General features: G+C 35.9%; 1 protein-coding gene across 3 annotated transcripts in view; it reads left to right on the top strand.

Annotated features, from left to right (window-relative positions):
* The window catches only part of Ccser1 (coiled-coil serine rich protein 1), a 1,158,948-nt gene that overhangs the window by 204,479 nt on the left and 936,074 nt on the right, over positions 1–18,395 (top strand). For all 3 annotated transcript variants that reach the window (XM_076566874.1, XM_076566875.1, XM_076566876.1), the window contains exon 4: positions 731–824. In XM_076566874.1, coding sequence (XP_076422989.1) covers positions 731–824 — 94 coding nt within the window. The remainder of the gene's footprint in view (positions 1–730; positions 825–18,395) is intronic.

Below are 18,395 nucleotides of genomic sequence, written 5' to 3' on the forward strand. Positions count from 1 at the left end.
ATTGATCTGGTGACCAGGTAGAAGTTTTACTCCCTACTGACTAGCATTCATGATGATGGAAGATATACTTTGCATGCTACTGGAAGAGGAATGTAATAATCAATTTCATCCAAGTACAAAACATGTGACCTACAACAGTGACCTGCCTGCAGGATATACTGGTATAATTAGTGGCACAAATGTTATAGGGCTAAACAATCACTTTTAGAAATTGGATTTGTTGTTGACATCATGAGATGGAACCTATACACAACAATGATAATATGGTCAAGAATTTGAAATATTAGAAAAATGAAACTAGGATTTTATGTATAGACATCAGTGTATTTGGAATTTTACATACTTTTAAATGTGTAAAAAATATCACTTAATGTTAGTTAAAGAAGTTCTGTTGTGAAAATAAACTTTTATTCTGATGCCTGGGAATCATTTTTCATTTTTTCATATCTTTTCTGTGTATATATACATATGCACATATGTATATATATATGTATATATATTCAGTTGAAAATGATATGTTATTAGTTGTAATAGGCATGGATAATTAAGGGAACTAAGACATAAAAAAATTAAACAATTTAGAACATTTTAAAAATATTTCATAGGACTGGTAGATTTAGAAGTCGCAAACGTCAGTTTCTGATTTGTGAGTGTTTTGCTTCATTGCACGTGGCTATTCTTTTATCTCCTCTGTGCTTTCCCTCATTAATCAGTTTTACTTTTCTTTTAGGATGTTCTAAATCATTTGGGATCCTGTGAACTGGACGAAGATGATCTAATGCTTGATTTAGAATTTTTAGAGGAACAGAATCTTCAACCCCCAGGTAAGTGCTGAATAAATGCCTACTGTAATATGACCCCAATAAATGCCTACAAGAATATGACTCCAATTTTAACTAATTAGCTTTAAGTGCAGCTTTCCTGTAAGCCGGACACTGTTTAGAGCATGGCCAGTCTTCTCTTTCTCCTTTTATCATCTGTGTGCAAGGATCAAGCTAAGTGCTCTGCATACTTGAGCTTCTTGTCCTTGATGACTTTAGAGTCAGTAGTGGAAACATGAATCTAGCTAGAAGTGATTGTAAAATAAAACTGCACCCAAAAACTTTTCAAAAGGAGATAAGTTCCGATTAAATACTGACCAATTGAAAACATTAATATCTTATGTTATAAGGGAACCATGCAGTGGCTACCATTCCATTTTTCATGGTTTACTTTTAAACAAATATAAGTATGGTGATCTAGATTTGTTATTCAAAATTTTAGTCACAACATCCCTAACAACATACATTAATGCTGATACTGCACGGCTGATCTGAGAGCTTATAGTGACAAATAACAACTATAGACATACCCTCAAACACACATTTACAGTTATAATGAGTAAGAAGTAAATTCTTCTCATACAAGCTATGAAAACCCATCCACCTCATTTGTAATAGTTTGAAATTATATTAAATATTAAATAATATATCTCTAAATTCAAAAATTGCTTCATTCCAAGTACTTTATATGGCTTAATTGTATTCAGATTTAGGAATTTGATAGCAAAGATTATTTTATTTTACTTTTAATGATACCTCTTACATTATTACTTGTACATTAAAGGTCAACAATGTTAAGGTAAGCTTTAAAGTCTTGAGTCTTTTAGCTCATTTAGAGGATATTGCCCTTGTAGCTCTTGGTGTTCCTACTTCTAACTTGTGTGAATTCTATTCTTGTACTAATTCTCAGCCCTATTTTGAGATTTTTTGTTCAGGCTACATATTCATACCCAGCTAATATATTGTAAATTTGTACCCTATTTTAGTTTGCCATTGTATATCAATTTGGGATTAAATTTTCTCAGAATATTCTGCCTGCAGTTGGTTTCACAGCTATCCTTTTGAAAATGTAGATTTATTAGTTTTTATGAAGATAACTTCTAAAATTTGTCCTTCATGTATATTTTTCCTAAGAGTTAGACATTAGGGGAACACAATAAAAAGTGTTCCCCTTAGAAGGATTCTTTTAAAGGACAATTAGTTATCATCTAGCAAACTTTTAGGTTGCTGCAGGTAGATGTGTAATATAGCATAACATATTTACCTGTAGACAAAATTACCTAATCTCTATTATCCAAACTTTTGAAACTAGAAAACTATAAAATAATACTGTATACATATTACTCATTTAGATGTCTACAGTAAAAAATTGTTGAAAATACTTCAGATATCTCTCAGTAAGTCTCTTATTTAATAACTAATACTACAAAAAGCAAAACTACAAGCAATAAAGAAAGCATTCATATTTACTATTGTATAGTTACAGTGTACATTGTTAATAGTGGATGGCACAGATATGGATATGGTATACCTAAGCCCTAGATCAATCCCTAACATTAGCGTACAGAATAAGAGGACATTCTATCCCTTTGATGAAATTCTGAGAGAAGTATAGTGCCAACCCTGAAACATTCATTTTCTCTCTCCTCTCATAATCTTTTTTTTTTTTTTTTTTTTTTTTCGTTTTTTGAGACAGGGTTTCTCTGCGTAGCTTTGTGCCTTTCCTGGAGCTCACTTGGTAGCCCAGACTGGCCTCGAACTCACAGCGATCCGCCTGGCTCTGCCTCCCGAGTGCTGAAATTAAAGGCGTGCGCCACCACCGCCCAGCTCCTCTCATAATCTTATCCCACACATACTTATGGGATACCTATGAGATAATGAGAGGAATTTCTATTTATAGTTTTTAAACTCTGTGTGGTAAAGTGGGTCTCATAATTTTAAATAAATTTCTTTTTCTGTAATGAGAGTTTATATAAATAAACTTTACTAATTTGGGACTTCTTGAAATAAGTTTGAACAACGAATTTTATCAGAAGTATTGGAATGAGAAGAAAGTAAGTGCTAAGTGACAAGGTAAGATTGCCAATAGGCAACTGAGAATAAGGCAAGGAGAATTCTACGGGATACATGGTTAGGTTTCTTCTGTCAGTGGTCAGGATGGTGGAAGGGCAAAGGTGACAATTATAGTTTAAAACAGTTAAATGAAATGTGACACCCTCATAGGAGCATTCACTTAAAATATATAGACTCTTTGTAAAAAGTTAGGATTTTGAATGTTTTTATTATGAATAAATGATGAATATTACAGAGATAGATAAGTTTAACTCAGTTTATGTACAATGTTTGTGTTCTTATATATCACTTAAATGTTTAAAAACTGAAAAATCATTCTGAATTAATGAGAGAGAAGAGGATTTAACTGAGTCTTAAAGAATTAGTTTTGATGAATTTTATAATGACATTATTTAGTTTGAATTTTATATAATACTTCATAGAGATGTTTGTGGCTGCATGATTATATCTGTTATTTGGTTGATTTACAAGTATGGAGAAGGAAACAGACTAAGTTGATAAATTGTGTAAAATGATCAAAACTGGGAAATGAGTACCTTGACTGAAGGAGTCATGGAATTATAGGGATTTGAGATTAAAACTTCCCAAATCATATTTTCATCTCTATTTTGTGTTTATTGGGTTATTTATGAAATAATTGAATGTAGAGATGACATGACAAGACCAGTTCTGTTTGGGGCCAGTCATGGTGAAGAGCAGTTGTGTTTGACAGATAGCAATAATGCATAGCAAATGATGTGAAATCTAAACAAAGATGTAGCTCCATGTGTCTGCTCTGAGAAAACATTAACCTTTAAAGTTTTTTCTATATAAAGTATTACAGCCACTATACACTTTATTTAAGGGAATAAAAGTGATTTGTTATTTTTCTGACTCACTGCACAGAAGGTATAATTGAGAGCAAGATGCTAAGCCGGTTTGTCACCTCATCCTCTAAAACAAATTGTTGCTTAGACGTGATCTTTGGGCAACTGTAAGGTATCTCTTCTCTAAATAGATGTTATAAAAGGGCTAGTATATAGGGTAATATATATCCAGATAATTTAGATTTGTGTCTGTAATTCATCATCTTTAGCTGTTAGTTCCTTTACATGTATGCCAGCCACTCATCAGTCTTTGCTGTGGCAGGAGGTGATGGGAAACAGTAGCCTGGTAAAGTCACTGGAGCAGCAACACTGATCCAATGAAGAGGGAAGGGTGACAGAGCACACGTGGATCTTAGAAACATGGTGATGGGGTTACATTGATGCTTACTATGGTCTTTGGGAAGAAAAAATGGGAATACATTGATCAGGTATAAGATGAACAAATTATGGGTATCTTAGTTAAAAAATAATAATAGAAACATTAAAGACTATGATTATGATAAATGTAGAAATATATAGATATATCAAACATCATATTCTGTATTTTTAATATAATCTACTCTTGTCATAGAATGTCATATTACTTTGAAACTATATATTTTAAAATAAAAATGATAGTAGCTTAAAGATTAGGTTAATAAATTGATCTAAATCTACATTATAGAAAAGCATTCAGCAAAAACTGGAATATCTCTCAGGATGAGAACATAGGCTCATTGTTGAAGAACTATGCTGCATGAAAAATGATGTTGAAAATAACACGTTTCATTAGTGTAAACAGTGTGAATTTCACAGAAAACAGAAAAACACACATCTTTGTCTAGGGCTGACAGAAAGAGACTGAAAGGAGCCAGTGATGATAAGGAAGCTTGGGAGCTATTGAATATATTCCTTGTCTTGCTTTTGGTATTGATTCCATGTCACACTGCATAAAAACCATACACTTTAAAATATATTGCTTATTATAGAGCACTATGTCTTAATGAGTTGGCTTAACATGTAAGTGAGTTTGTGGGAAGGAAACTGAAGGCTCATAGTGAGCCAGAACTTTATCAAAGCCACATCAAATTAACCTTAAAAAGTTTTAAAGAATATTGCACCTTTAGGATACATCCCAGATAAGCTAAAAGTTAGAATCAAAATAATAGGGATTATAGGCTCATAAACTTACTTTAAAATACACATGCAGCAGCCTGACCATACAAACATACAAAAATGAAACAAGACAAAACAACCCAAAGAAGCTCCACACTCCACTTAAAAATGTATGTAGTTTAGTTAAAGTTGTGATACAAATATTGATAATACTTCACCTAAAAGTCATAGGTTATTGAACAAATATCCCAGTGCTAAGGAAAAGAAACCTCCCACTTCCAGTTGTTGATCAGGCAGAGGAGAGGAAGTTCAAGAGATTTCCAAAACAGTATAGACCACTGCTATTGCCCTTGGTTTCCTTCTAGAGCCTGAAGATAAGACCATATTGCTGAGGTCACCATACACTTTGGACATAGAATTTGAAGAAACTGAACTTGTACAGAATTGCAAGTCTCTTTCCTGAACAGCTTCTATAGCATCAGACAATGCCATGTAAGCTGCCAGGGGAGAAAGGTAATCAATAATAGTCTTAACTAGCTGTTAAATCTGTGAACTACAACAATGACAAGCCCAGCAATATATTCTCTTTGGGTAACCAAAAACTACATGATTGGACTTAAGGTAAACTTGATAGGAGGGAATTCATATCTGTTACTGTAAACCTAGCCAACTGTTCATAGGTGGAAAAATCATAGAGCACAGAGAAACCATTAGTACCATTTCCTAAATCAAAATAGCATCTCATAGCTTTCTAAATATATATCCTTAAACTCAAAGATAAGTTTAGCTCTTATCTGGCATAAAAGATAAGTCCTTCTGCAACAGATGGAAACTTATTACAGAGATCAACAACTGCTTAAAGTGCAGAGAATAAGAGACTGAGTTGCTCAGCCCCAACACAACCACAACTAAGAGTCAAGGAATGTCATGGAAAAGGAGGCAGGAAATTTGTAGGTTCCTGAGGACAAAGATGCCTGATATAAGACAGTGTCTTCCAGATGTGACAGGAAAACTGAACTCATGAAATCTCAACAATATCATTGTTTAAACAAAACCCGCAAAATGATCACACCAGTTGACATACCAATGTGGACAGGAAAAGTTTCGCAAGGCCCCACCTCTAGATGAAGAGCTACAAACAATAAATGGCTTCTGAACAATTATTAAGGAACAATTATTTTTCTTTAGAGATGAGCCCTGGATAGGTTATCCAATTCAAATAGTTAGCTCTGAACACATCTACATGTGTGCAACACTAAAGGACTTCAGAAACTTAAGTCTGTTTATCCATACACTATCTATCTGTCTGTCTGTCTGTCTGCCTGTCTATCTACCTATCTATCAACTGTCTATATTACAATAATTATTATAGAAGAGATCATGAGAGGGAATGGAGGAGAGGGAGAAGTAGGAAGGGGGAAATTATGAGTGGAAATGATTTAGACACAGTGTGTATACTCATATATGAATTTATTTTTATTTCCAAAAAATAAAAATAAATATATAAATATGTGAAAAAAAATTTTGGTGCCTTGAAATCAGACATATCTGAATCAGGATTCCATTTCTGCCATAAAGAATCTTGTTCTACATTTGTAACACTGTGATTATACTCATCTCAGAAATGTCAGCCTAAGTAGGTGACTGAGGCAGGCTTTGATGCAAAGTGTCTTGCTTTCTCGTTTGCATAGGCTAGAGCCAATATAGTTTGTTTCTGCATCTTGGGATTTGACAATTTTAATCTTTTGTAAATACTTTGCTTTATCACTGGTATTTTTCAGGGCCCTTGAGTTTTGAATAATTCATCACTATTATAGGTTATTTCAGAATATTCTTTCTAATTAAAATATTATTTTCTTAATTTTATAACATAAAGTGATGAGTTGGTACTATTAAATATTAACAAATTAAGATATGTTGCTTAAAAAACATACCGCATTTTTTTGTGTGTTAAATCAGTCCAATTAAATAGTTGAAAACTTTTTCCTGTGGATATTAGTTACTTGTCCCAAATACTGTACAATAGCAATGTATCTGAGAAAGAACACATTTCTGTTTTAAATACCTTAATCACTAGAAACTAAGTTCATAAATGATAAAAAGGAGCCTGTACTGCCGTCTTGCATTGCAGTTGGTCTTTACCACTTGAAGACAGGTTACGTGATTGAAAATAGATTTAAATTATTTAATGTTTTTTGGAAAAGAATGTATTAGGTGGATGAAATAGTAAAGACAAACTTTATTACTTGAGTTATTTATTTTGGATTTGCTTCTCAAATACTTGGGGCAGTATTGGTGTATGTCCACATGCAAATAGAGGTAATGGTCCAGCAATGTCAATTAGAAATTAATTAGGTAGTTCCTAAATATTTTAAATTTGATGAAGAAGCATTATAAAAATTCTTCAATGATTTAGGAATTCCTCCTGTGCCTATTAATTAAGAAGGTAATTTTGTTATTAATTTTTAATGGGTAAAAGCACAGCAGAGTTGAGATAAACCCCTAGTGGTCTTGCTAATATGAATGGCAATGTATAAAGAATTGCAACAACATTAACACAAGGAAATTCTAAAAATCAACTTTAAGTTTGTAGGGCTTATGATATATATGGATCAAAAGAAGTGGGCATACGCTGTCTTCAACTAGATTGTGCAAAACTCAGAAACATATGCCACTTAACTTTGGATATATAATTTGGAAGTTAATAAATAAATGTATAAAGCGATGCCATTTGGATGACACTGTTCCCCAAAAGAGCTGTGACTACCTAACCAAACGCTCAGTGCCAGACATGAGAAACCTTGGTTTGAGTTGTTAGTCATGGTAGTCCAAGTTACTTAAAACCCTCCCACAGTGATGGTCCTCTTCCAACAAGGCTACACTTTCTAATCCTTTCTTAAACATTCCTCGAACTATTCAAATATATGAAACTAGGGGGACCATTCATTTCACCAGAGAGACCATTATAAAAACAAACAAACAAACAAACAAACAAACAAAAAAACACAACTGGACACAATTCAGAGAACAAAGGATTGTGGGGTTCTCAGGCCTAGTGGATAGGTTTGCATTATAACTCCTACACCTAAGGCTAAAGGAACATCATGGAAAAGGGGACAGAAAGAAGTAAGAACCAGAAGAACAAAAAGTTTGTTGTGAGACTTTAATTCGTAGAAATTTTTGTGCCAACAAGACCGGAATAATGACAGTATCGAGACATACTAACAAGGAAAGATGGGGAAAAATCTCACAGTGTCCAACACCTAGACAGAGAACTACAGGCAACTAATGTCTGCTGAGAAAAGGGAGAATTAGTCTCTCCCAGGCATGGACCCTCAGCTGATTATCCAATACACAGTGGTTAGCCCTGAAATCATATAAACATAAACAGCAAAAAGAAACACAGGAGAATTTATTTATATACTAGTGCCCACATGTTATGGAATATTTGACCACACTGTAACACTCCTAGACTGTGTTAATGAAGTTAACTTGAATTAGGGGGCAGAGCCAGTGACTTGCTGACTAGAATTAGCCATAGAGAGGTCAGGAATAAGGAAATGGAAGACAGACAGGAAGGAGAAGGGAGGGGCTTAAAATTCACAAGCTCTCTTTGATCTGAAACTTGTGGAAAGAAGAGGTGCTGGCTGAGTCAGTTGCTCCTCCTTTGCTTCTTAGATCTATAAGGTTTTCACCTGATTATCGGACTCCAGTTTTTATTGATAATAGAACAATTTAGCAAAACACAACATCTACACACACACACACACACACACACACACACACACATATATGTATGGTGATGATCCATGTCGAGTAAGTTTGAAGAATTTTTGTTATGTTGCCAGAAAATATTAGTGATGAGTGATTTCAGTTTATAATAGAAGAATTTGATAAAGATTTTGATGGAGGAGCTGATGGACCTAGAAAAAATCATCCTGAGCGAGGTAATCTAGACTCAGAAAGACAAACATGGTATGTACTCACTCATAGGAGGATACTAGATGTAAAACAAAGATGACTAGACTGCTACTCACAACTCCAGGGAGGCTACCTAGAAAACAGGACCCTAAGAAAGACACAGGGATTTCCCAATGACAGAGAAATGGATGAGATCTACATGAACAACCTGGACATGAGTGGGGGTAATGAAGGGCAAGTTTCAAGGGAAAGAGAGCTTAGCGGGGCGGGAGATCCCAGCTGCATCAAGAACAGAGAGGGGGAACAAGGAATAAGAGACCATGATAAATGAAGACCACATGAGAACAGGAAGAAGCAAAGTACTAGAGAGGTCCTCAGAAATCCACAAAGATACCTCCACAATAGACTACTGGCAATGGTCGAGAGAAAGCCCAAACTGACCTACTCTGGTGGTAGGATGGCCAAGCACCCTAACTGTCATCCTAGAAATCTCATCCAATGACTGAGGGAAGCAGATGCAAAGATCCACAGCCAGGCCCCAGGTGGAGCTCCAAGGAGTCCAATTGGCGAGAAAGAGGAGGGATTGATTGTATGAGCGAGAATTGTTGAGACCAAGATTGGAAAAAGCACAGGGACAAATAGCCAAACTAATGGAAAAACATGAACTATGAGGAGCCCCCAACTGGATCAGGCCCTCTGGATAAGTGAGACAGTTGATTAGCTTGAACTGTTTGGGAGGCACCCAGACAGTGGGACCGGGACCTGTTTTTAGTGCATGAGCTGGCTGTTTGGAACCTGGGGCTTATGCCGGGACACTTTGCTCAGCCTGGGAGGAGGGGACTGGACCTGCCTGGACTGAATCTACCAGGGTGAGCTGAATCCCCAGGGGAGTCTTGGCCCTGGAGGAGATGGGAATGGGGGGTGGGCTGGGGAGAAAGTGGAGGTGGGTGGGAGGGGAGAGGACAAGGGAATCTGTGGCTGATATGTAAAATTAAATTAAGTTATAAAATAAAATAAAAAAACTCAAAAAAAGATTTTGATGGAGAAATAAAGTAAGAGGAACTCATTACTATTATAACTGGAGTTACATAAAGGATTGTAAGAATAAATACCAAAAATACTATAGTTATCATATTATACGCTACTTTGGAAGCATGAAGTCCTGTTTAAAAAAACAAAAAACAAAAACAAATTCAGCTGAAGTCTTTTTTCAAAAGGACCAAAACTAAACATCCTTTGTATTTATATTTCAATACTCTTAAGTTTCTTTCTGTGAACAAAATCACAGTCTGAAAATTTAAGATTAAGCTATGAAAATATATACAGTTCATTCTGACTGTCACTTATTTACTAACTCATGAAATTATAGTGATAAAAATAATGAATAATACTGAGTGCATTAGGTGGCAGTTCATGGAAGTAACTCACACCCTTATCATATTAAGAAATTTGGAGCCTGAGAGATAAATGATGAGAAGCAGGAGATAACTCAGTCAGACCCAACAGTTTTGGATTCTCAATTCTAATAAAATTAGTTCCTATAAATTTTAAAATCTCAAATATACTGAAAGTTGTGTTCCAAACTGCTCTGCTCCTTGAGATTTGTAAGTCATGAATTTTGACTTAATGTTTGCTATTGACTTCAACAGAGATTCTGAGGAGACATCAGATTTGTGATATCCATTGTGCAAACTGCCATCCAGGAACATTGTCCTTTTGGCCTTTGTTCAGGATAGAATTTATTGGCACTCTCTGCTGTCTCATTTGATCTTGCATCTCTTTTCAAAGGACATTATTTCTGTTCTCTCGGGGATGAGTGAATGGGGACATAAAAGTACTTTTTGGTCAGGATTAAATAATTAGGAAGTTGAAGAAAAAGTTTAAAAAAAGAGAGTTAAATTAAAGCTTTGTGAGTGATACTGTATACCTCTTGCTTGCAATATATAAAAGTTCTCAGTCATATTGAGTCCATATAAGTTTATGCAGAGCAAGTACAACGGGTTTCCTGGGATGCACTGTTTTCCTAGCACTTAGCAAATATGCAGCTGTGACATGAGTTGTCCCTTTGAGGTGTCCTCAGCTGGCTGTGTTCTCCTTTCACTTGGGCTCGGAGTTAGGGCTCTAGTAACTGCCTGGCTGCCATTAGATGGCAATCTTGTTCTGATAATGCAGATAGAAACCCCGTGGTGCATTTGTATTTCACCTCGTAGTTTACCAGGTTTTCAAATATGTTATCTCATCAAATTATCAGGATAACTTTGCAGTAGGTGATAATATGACCCAAGTACAGCGGAAGAAGAACATACTCTGAGGTTAAAATCTTCTCCTGTCAACATTCACTGAGATCTTATTGTTACACTCAGGGCTCTTCTCAACTCTTTCCAGGCTTGGCTGCATCTAATTTCCCATCGATTCTAATGTACTGGGTTACACAGTTTCCAAGGTCACGGAAAATCATATTGCATCTGAGTAGGACGTGGGTATTTTCTGGTAGGCATGCTGGCTGTGGAAAATAAGGACCATTAGCTAAAGAGCAGGGGAAGGCAGAGCTGGGTAACAATTGACAAAGCCATAGAGCAGAACAGCATGGGGTCATTTAATGTGGAAACAAACATCTCTATCCACACCAGCGGGGGCGGGGTTTACCACAGTGTAGTGTGCAGCACCTCTGCTTGTGAGTGTTGTTAAGATAGCTCTGAATCATGAGAAAAACCAAAATAAAACTTCTGTGAGCTGGTGAGACACAAGCCTATACAATTAACCCTGCAAATACATCCATCTAAACTCTTACATACTATTTGATGTGCTGGATGGAAAAGTCCTCAATTCTTTATAATTTCAACTATCCAGAGTTTCATTTCATAAGGACTCGCCATCACAAACATATCACTATGTCTTCAGTTGGTGTCATATCCTCTACATTTTCCCCAAGATCTCACAAATCTTAGCTGGATACAGGGTTTGCTTTGTGATAAGTTTTCTGGTTATCATCTTTGTAAAAACAATACTTTATAGTCAATTGATAGAATGTATGAGAGTCCTTATCCTTAACCACAAGATTATGTAATGGACAGTGATATGTAATTTAAGGGTATGTATTTAAAATTGATTTGGGTTTTGCTTGTTTGATTTGCTTAATCAAGTATAGTAATCACTATTTTGATAATTTTATGCTTTGCTTTTAATTCTCAGTTTAACTATCAAACTTTCTTAACTTCTACCTGGTTTAGTGTTCTTAATTGTGTACTCAAGTGACAGAATAATGTCCTCACAGGATAGGAGTTTCAGAATAAAAGCCTTCATATTTCTTCTAATTTCTTGCATTTGGTGTTATTCTTTTTTGTTTGTTTGTTTGTTTCCTGAAGCAATTAAATAGAAAATGTGTCTCACAGTCTCTTACAATTATGTGGTGACATCCCCATATAATTTCTTGAATAATGGCAACAACTGTTACTACATAAATGAATATTCAATTAAGAAAGCAAATGCTGGTGTTTTTTTTGAATGAATATAATATTTACATATTTAAAATTGTTCCCAACAAGAAATATAATTTTCAATCATGCCTGAGGTAGGAAAAGAGAGAAGTAATCGTTAACACTGACACAATTACAACAAATTCAGTTGTGATTGTCACACTGAAAAGCCATTTCCTATCCCTCGAATTATAAAGTTTTAATTGATAATTTTATGAAGTCTAAAAAAGAATCCTTCCTCTTTAATTTTGCTCTAGATTTATTTTATTCATAAAAATGTCCAAAAATTTACATTGGCATTGGACATTTCTTGGTTTCATGAAGACTGCCCTCCTTGTATCCACACATCCTAGGGTTGGAAGACAATTGAAGTTGTATCAGGATGGTTTGGGAATGTTAATGGATCTAGTAGATGCCATGATGTTGCTCTCAAGTGCTGAATAGCAACCATTTTATAAGACCAAGCTCAGATGTCATTTACTGAGATGAGAGGAAAATGCCAGTACTGCTGAATTCTGGTTGATTTTGTAGAAGAAAGGAAAAATTAAAAATTTGAAGATGCCTTGATACAGATGTTTTAATTTGGGGACTTCTCTAGGATTTAGTAAATATTATGATATGGTGGTTGGGTAGGATTAGTGGAAGCAGCAAGTGGAGGGCTTAATGATTCTTAGGGTATATACTGTCAGTTGAAGCTTTCTTATCAATGACTTGACAGGTCTTTAGGAATAGGTCTATAATGAAAATTCATTATTTAGAATAGTTAAATGGTGCTCCAAGAATAAGGAAGTGGGTGGGTGATGCTGATAGAAATGTCAGCTCTGCAGTCCCTTGAAGTAAAGTCTGAGTCTCCGCAATGATGGAGTCAGGAGGACAATCAGTGCTTTTAACTACAGCTGAGCCTGGCTTTCACAATTAGGGTGTCACAATCATCTGTACAGTTTCCTGGACATCATCCCAAGCATCCCTAGTTTAGTTTCACTTTCTTTCTCTACCAAATGCACTCTTTGCCATATCCCTTTACAGGGAAAAAAGTAATGATATTCCTCTGGAGATCACCCACAGACAATATAGGGGGTTGTCTGCTCCACACCCAGCACCAGGAGAGTTAGGTAAATCCAGATCCTATCTTTGCTGTGGAGTGCAGAAAAATAAGTATGTGTTCTTATGTCAACATTCTCATAGTTTGCTTTAGGGAGGATTCCCTGGGAAAGAATGTAGAGGTATCGCCTGCAGACATCTCAAGTAGATCTTCTGAAGAAGGTTTGGATGGAGAGATAAAATCATTCCTGTATAAAAGTATTCTAAAATTGTATTCAATGTACTCTATGCCAGCACCTTGAAAATGATAATCTTTTTAAAAAATTTTATAATTTAATTTAATTTAACATATCAGCCATGGATTCCCTTGTTCTCCCCCGCCTCCGCCCGCTTTCCTTCCAGCCCACCCCACATTCTCATCTCCTCCAGGGCAAAGACTCCCCTGGGGATTGAGTGCAGCCTGGTACATTCAGTCCAGACAGGTCCAGTCCCCTCCTCCCAGGCTGAGCCAAGTGTTCCTGTATAAGCCCCAGTTTCCAAACAGCCAGCTCATGCACTGAGGACAGGTCCCGGTCCCACAGCCTGGATGCCTCCCAAACAGATCAAGCCAATCAACTGTCTCACTTATCCAGAGGGCCTGATCCAGTTGGGGGCTCCTCAGCTATTGTTTCATAGTTCATGTATTCCTTTGGCTATTTGTCCCTGTGGTTTTTCTAATCTTGGTCTCAACAATTCTCACTCACACAAACCCTCCTCTTTTCTCGCCAATTAGACTCCTGGAGCTCCACCTGGGGCCTGGCCATGGATCTCTTCATCCGGTTCCCTTAGTCATTGGATGAGGTGACCTACTCTGGTAACAGGATGGCCAAACACCCTAATTGTCATGCTAGAAAATGATAAGCTTTTATAGGAATGGTATCTCAGTAATGATTTAAAGCGGCAATCCCTGTGACTGTATCTGTCCTTGAAGATGATGAGATGGAGCACGGCTTTAGTCTTTTTTCCTGGATGAGACTTTTGTGGATTCACATACACTGAAGAATTTTTATGACATCTTGGCACTAATAGTAGCACTGGTCTATTTCTTCATGTAGATCATTAATAGGTCAACACATTATTAAAGTACATACTATTTTTGGTAAACAATTATAAAAATGTTCTAAAAAAACAAAAATAGAAGCCTCCACCAATTTTTGTCAGTTAGCAACTGATCTCACCTGGGTAAAGGGACATTAGTTGAGGAACTGGCTTTTGGGAAGGTCTGTGGGTCATTTTTAATTGTTCAGGTGAGCACTTGTTACTCAAAGCAGGACTCTTCAAAGTGATTTCTCAAATAGCTGCCAGAAGAATAATCTAGTTTCAATCTCTGTACATCTTAGCTTTTTTATTACTAGCTTAACCTCCACTAATCCGTTCTCCATATTGCTCACAGGATGTGCTGACATGCTAAAGTGATCTTAATCCTGGACCTATGTAAAAGTCAATATCCCCATTATCTTCATCAGAAAATCCAATTTCATTAACAGCTAACAAAGCTCTCATGCTTCAATACTTTCACTTTTGCTACACATTCAACTTGACTTCCAGCAAATACTTATTGAAGGCTTATTTTACCAAACACAAGTCAACTAGCAAAGAGTTTAAGGTATACTTATCATTTAAAACAAGTGTTAATGAAGAAATGTCATTGGACCCTGGGAGGAGCTAGCACAATTGATGATGTCATGGTGGATATCTGAGCTTTTACAGGAAGGATAAATGGGGTTTGGGTGAGATAGTCATGGTGAGGTTAGATCCTAGAAGAAAGAGAGTGTAAGGGAACAGAGACCTTCCGGGAAAGCCCAACGTGCTCTGATGTGCAGGCTGAATGATGTAATGTGCCATCTCCTGCTTCACCCTGAGATGCTTCTAGTGCCGATTCTTAGGGACACTGTATCACTTAAGCATCATGTTAAAGGACGTATAAACATCTGTCATCAATTTGAAGAATTCATATTTACCTTTTGAAAAAAAAACTTATGTATAATACTAGTCACCGATTATAAGGATTAAATACATATATTCAGGGAAAGAAGTATTTCTGTGACCTGCAGCATATTTGAAAGCCTAGGAGATAAAGTACATTAAAGACTGGCAGGGGGTAGCATTCTGTCAATAGGGAAGAAGTACCAATGTATAGCTGAAAAGCAATAGAGCAGTATGATACTGATAAAAAACCGAGTCCTTTGGTAGTGTTCATACCATTTTTAATCATGTAATCAATTGTGATTTTCTTTCATGTCTTTTTAAATATAGTTCGAGACACCCATTCAGAAAATAAAAATCTGAATTCCTTCAATTCTAAATGGAACTTCGAATGAGTGGTTACTGGCCAATTTTGTCTATGTACATATTCTAAGAACTAAAGTTATTCAGAATCTGAAGCATGTTGCTCTCTAGTACTTTGAAGACAGAGTGTGCAGTGTGTACGGCTTTGCTCCTCACCTGTGTGAGCATGGTAAGCAAAGCTTAGCATGAAATAAAATACTAAATTTTAAACATTTGAATGACTAGAAAGAGAACTTGTCCTCAGATGTTTGACTTTGCTTGAACTTTGAGAATAACTAACTATAAAGTCATGAACCATTACTGTGCTGATTAATTTTATGTGAACTTGACACAAGCTAGAATAATTGGAGAGGGGGGAGGCACAACTGCAAAATGGCCCATAAGATCAGGCTGTAGGCTAGCCCGGTAGGGTATTTTCTTAGTGATCAATGCGGGAGGACCCAGCCCTTGTGGGTGGTGCCATCCCTGGACTGGTGGTTCTGGGTTCTATAAGAAAGCAGACTGAGGAATCCATGAGTAGCAAGCCAGTAAATAGCACCCCTCCATGGCCTCTTCAGCTCCTGCTTCCAGGTTCCTGCCCTATAGAGTTCCTGTCTTCACTTATTTCAGTGATGAACAGTGCTGTGGAAGCAAAAGCCAAATAAACCCTTTCCTCCCCGCCTGGCTTTGGTCATGGTGTTATATCACAGTAATAGTAACTATAACTAAGACAATTAGCAATAATTACATGATCTGAAATCTGGCAATATGTTTTTCTACAAAAAGCTGAGTTTATGTTTCTACCAGAATTGCTGTTGAATTGTGCTAAAAAATCTTATAGGGAAAATACATAAATATTTTCATATAATTCATTAAAAATCCCTTTCAAGCATGTTTCTATAAGATAAGAATGTAATGTATCTGCAGGGAAAAAAAGAAATTAGGTGGGAATTCTTAAAATCAAGTAATTGTGCAAGACAGGTTTCCTTTTAAACACAGCATCCATTTTGGAAATGTTGAAGGGCATTTCATTGTGTCCATTAGCAAAACCTTTGCTACCCTGTGGTGACTCCTAGTTCAATCATTTATTTTTTGATATCTCTGTAAAAGACATTGAAGAATTAGTCAAAAGTATTGGTGTATTTAAATATTATATTTTCCAAAAGGGTGTGAACTTAAGTTTATTCTAATTTTGCGCTTTATTGTATGAGGAAATTAGAATCAGTGAGTGAAAGACAAAAGACCAGAAAGTCTACTGTGAGACTGTCTCCCGAATCATGGCTTATCATGCTAACGCTGACTGGGGAAAACTGCACAGAACTCCCCAAATAGATAAAGAATTACAAGCAGCTAATGACTGCCGAGAGAGGGAGAATTAGTCTCCCTCTATTAGAGGGAGATGAGCCCCTCATTGTTTGTCCAATCAAATTGGACTGTCCTGAAACCATATACACACAGGCAGCAGAAATGAACTCAGCATTCATGTGTGTGTGTGTAATAATAATAACCAAAGAGAAACAGACCATCAATTCGAAAGAGTGAGTGAGGTGGTGCATGGGAGAGATTAGAGGGAGGAATGAGAGAGAAGGAGTGATGTAATTAGGTTTTAACTAAAAATATATTAAAAATGGAAGAATCAATGAGCAACTTACCCCAATATCATTTAGGTGGTGATGCACAGAATAAAATATAGTGAGATGTGAGCTAAACTTTTGGATATGTTTTAATAAATGAATGTCCTTATATGCTCAAGTATGATAGATTTGCTAAGTGGCTATCAACATAACCAATATTCTACAAAGCATTTCTGTTTGATCCTTTAAATAGCTATTTTGCCCTGATGAATGCAGTCCATAGGCAGAGTTATTATTTTTATTGGGTGTTATAACAGTCCTAACAGAGAGCATGTGATTCAAATAACGTTTTAAGTAACATTATTTCTTTCTGAATCGTTTATTGTGAGAGAAGATACACATTATTAAATTTAGATTTGAAATTCCAAGTGGATTTTAAATTTGATGGTAATCATATTCAGTAATATGTATTTATATGTGCTAATGTTGAGCTTAAAGGCATGATGAAAGTTGTGTTATTGTAGAATAAAGGAAGCTATACTGTTAATGGCTAGAATGTAATATTAATCAGCCTAACTTTGTAACATAGCTCTTATTACAGCCAGGAGGAACAGAAACTCATTTCTGTCAGTGCATACCTATGGTATTGCTGTATCAGTAGATCTTTGAGTGTGACTGTTCCTGCCTGACTCGTTTTGCAGATGGACAGCATGGGTTCTGAGGGAAGCACGGTTTTGTGTGCAAGTGCTAATCTCTCCGCAGTCGTTAAATTTTGCCTTTATAATTCCACTAAATCCTTAGGAAATGAATATATTTACAAATATACTACAGACTTACAAGTTGCAAATAATTCAGAATTGATATATTGGAATATTTAAAGTAGAATCTGTTTTTCTTATTTTCCTCCTTCTCTGTTTTATTTCTTTTTTCCTGTCTACCAGCACTCATAGGGCCAATAATTAAGTGCATAGAGTGAGTAAGTGAGTTGCATGTTTTTGAGGTAGTGAAAATTTAGTTTAAAAATATGAAAATTGAAACATCAAGATGAATCTTAAATGAAGCTTTGTTAATATGAACCACGTTCACAGCCAAAGAATGTGTCTTCCTAAAAGCAATATTTATATCATGTGTATTTACTTTAAGAGATGCTTCTTATTCATCTTTATAAGCACGGTCCTCTATTAGGAATTTGAATTCATCCTCATACATTTGGCAGCTTAA

Source organism: Peromyscus maniculatus, chromosome 3 (assembly GCF_049852395.1).
Source record: "Peromyscus maniculatus bairdii isolate BWxNUB_F1_BW_parent chromosome 3, HU_Pman_BW_mat_3.1, whole genome shotgun sequence".
Lineage (NCBI taxonomy): Eukaryota > Metazoa > Chordata > Mammalia > Rodentia > Cricetidae > Peromyscus > Peromyscus maniculatus.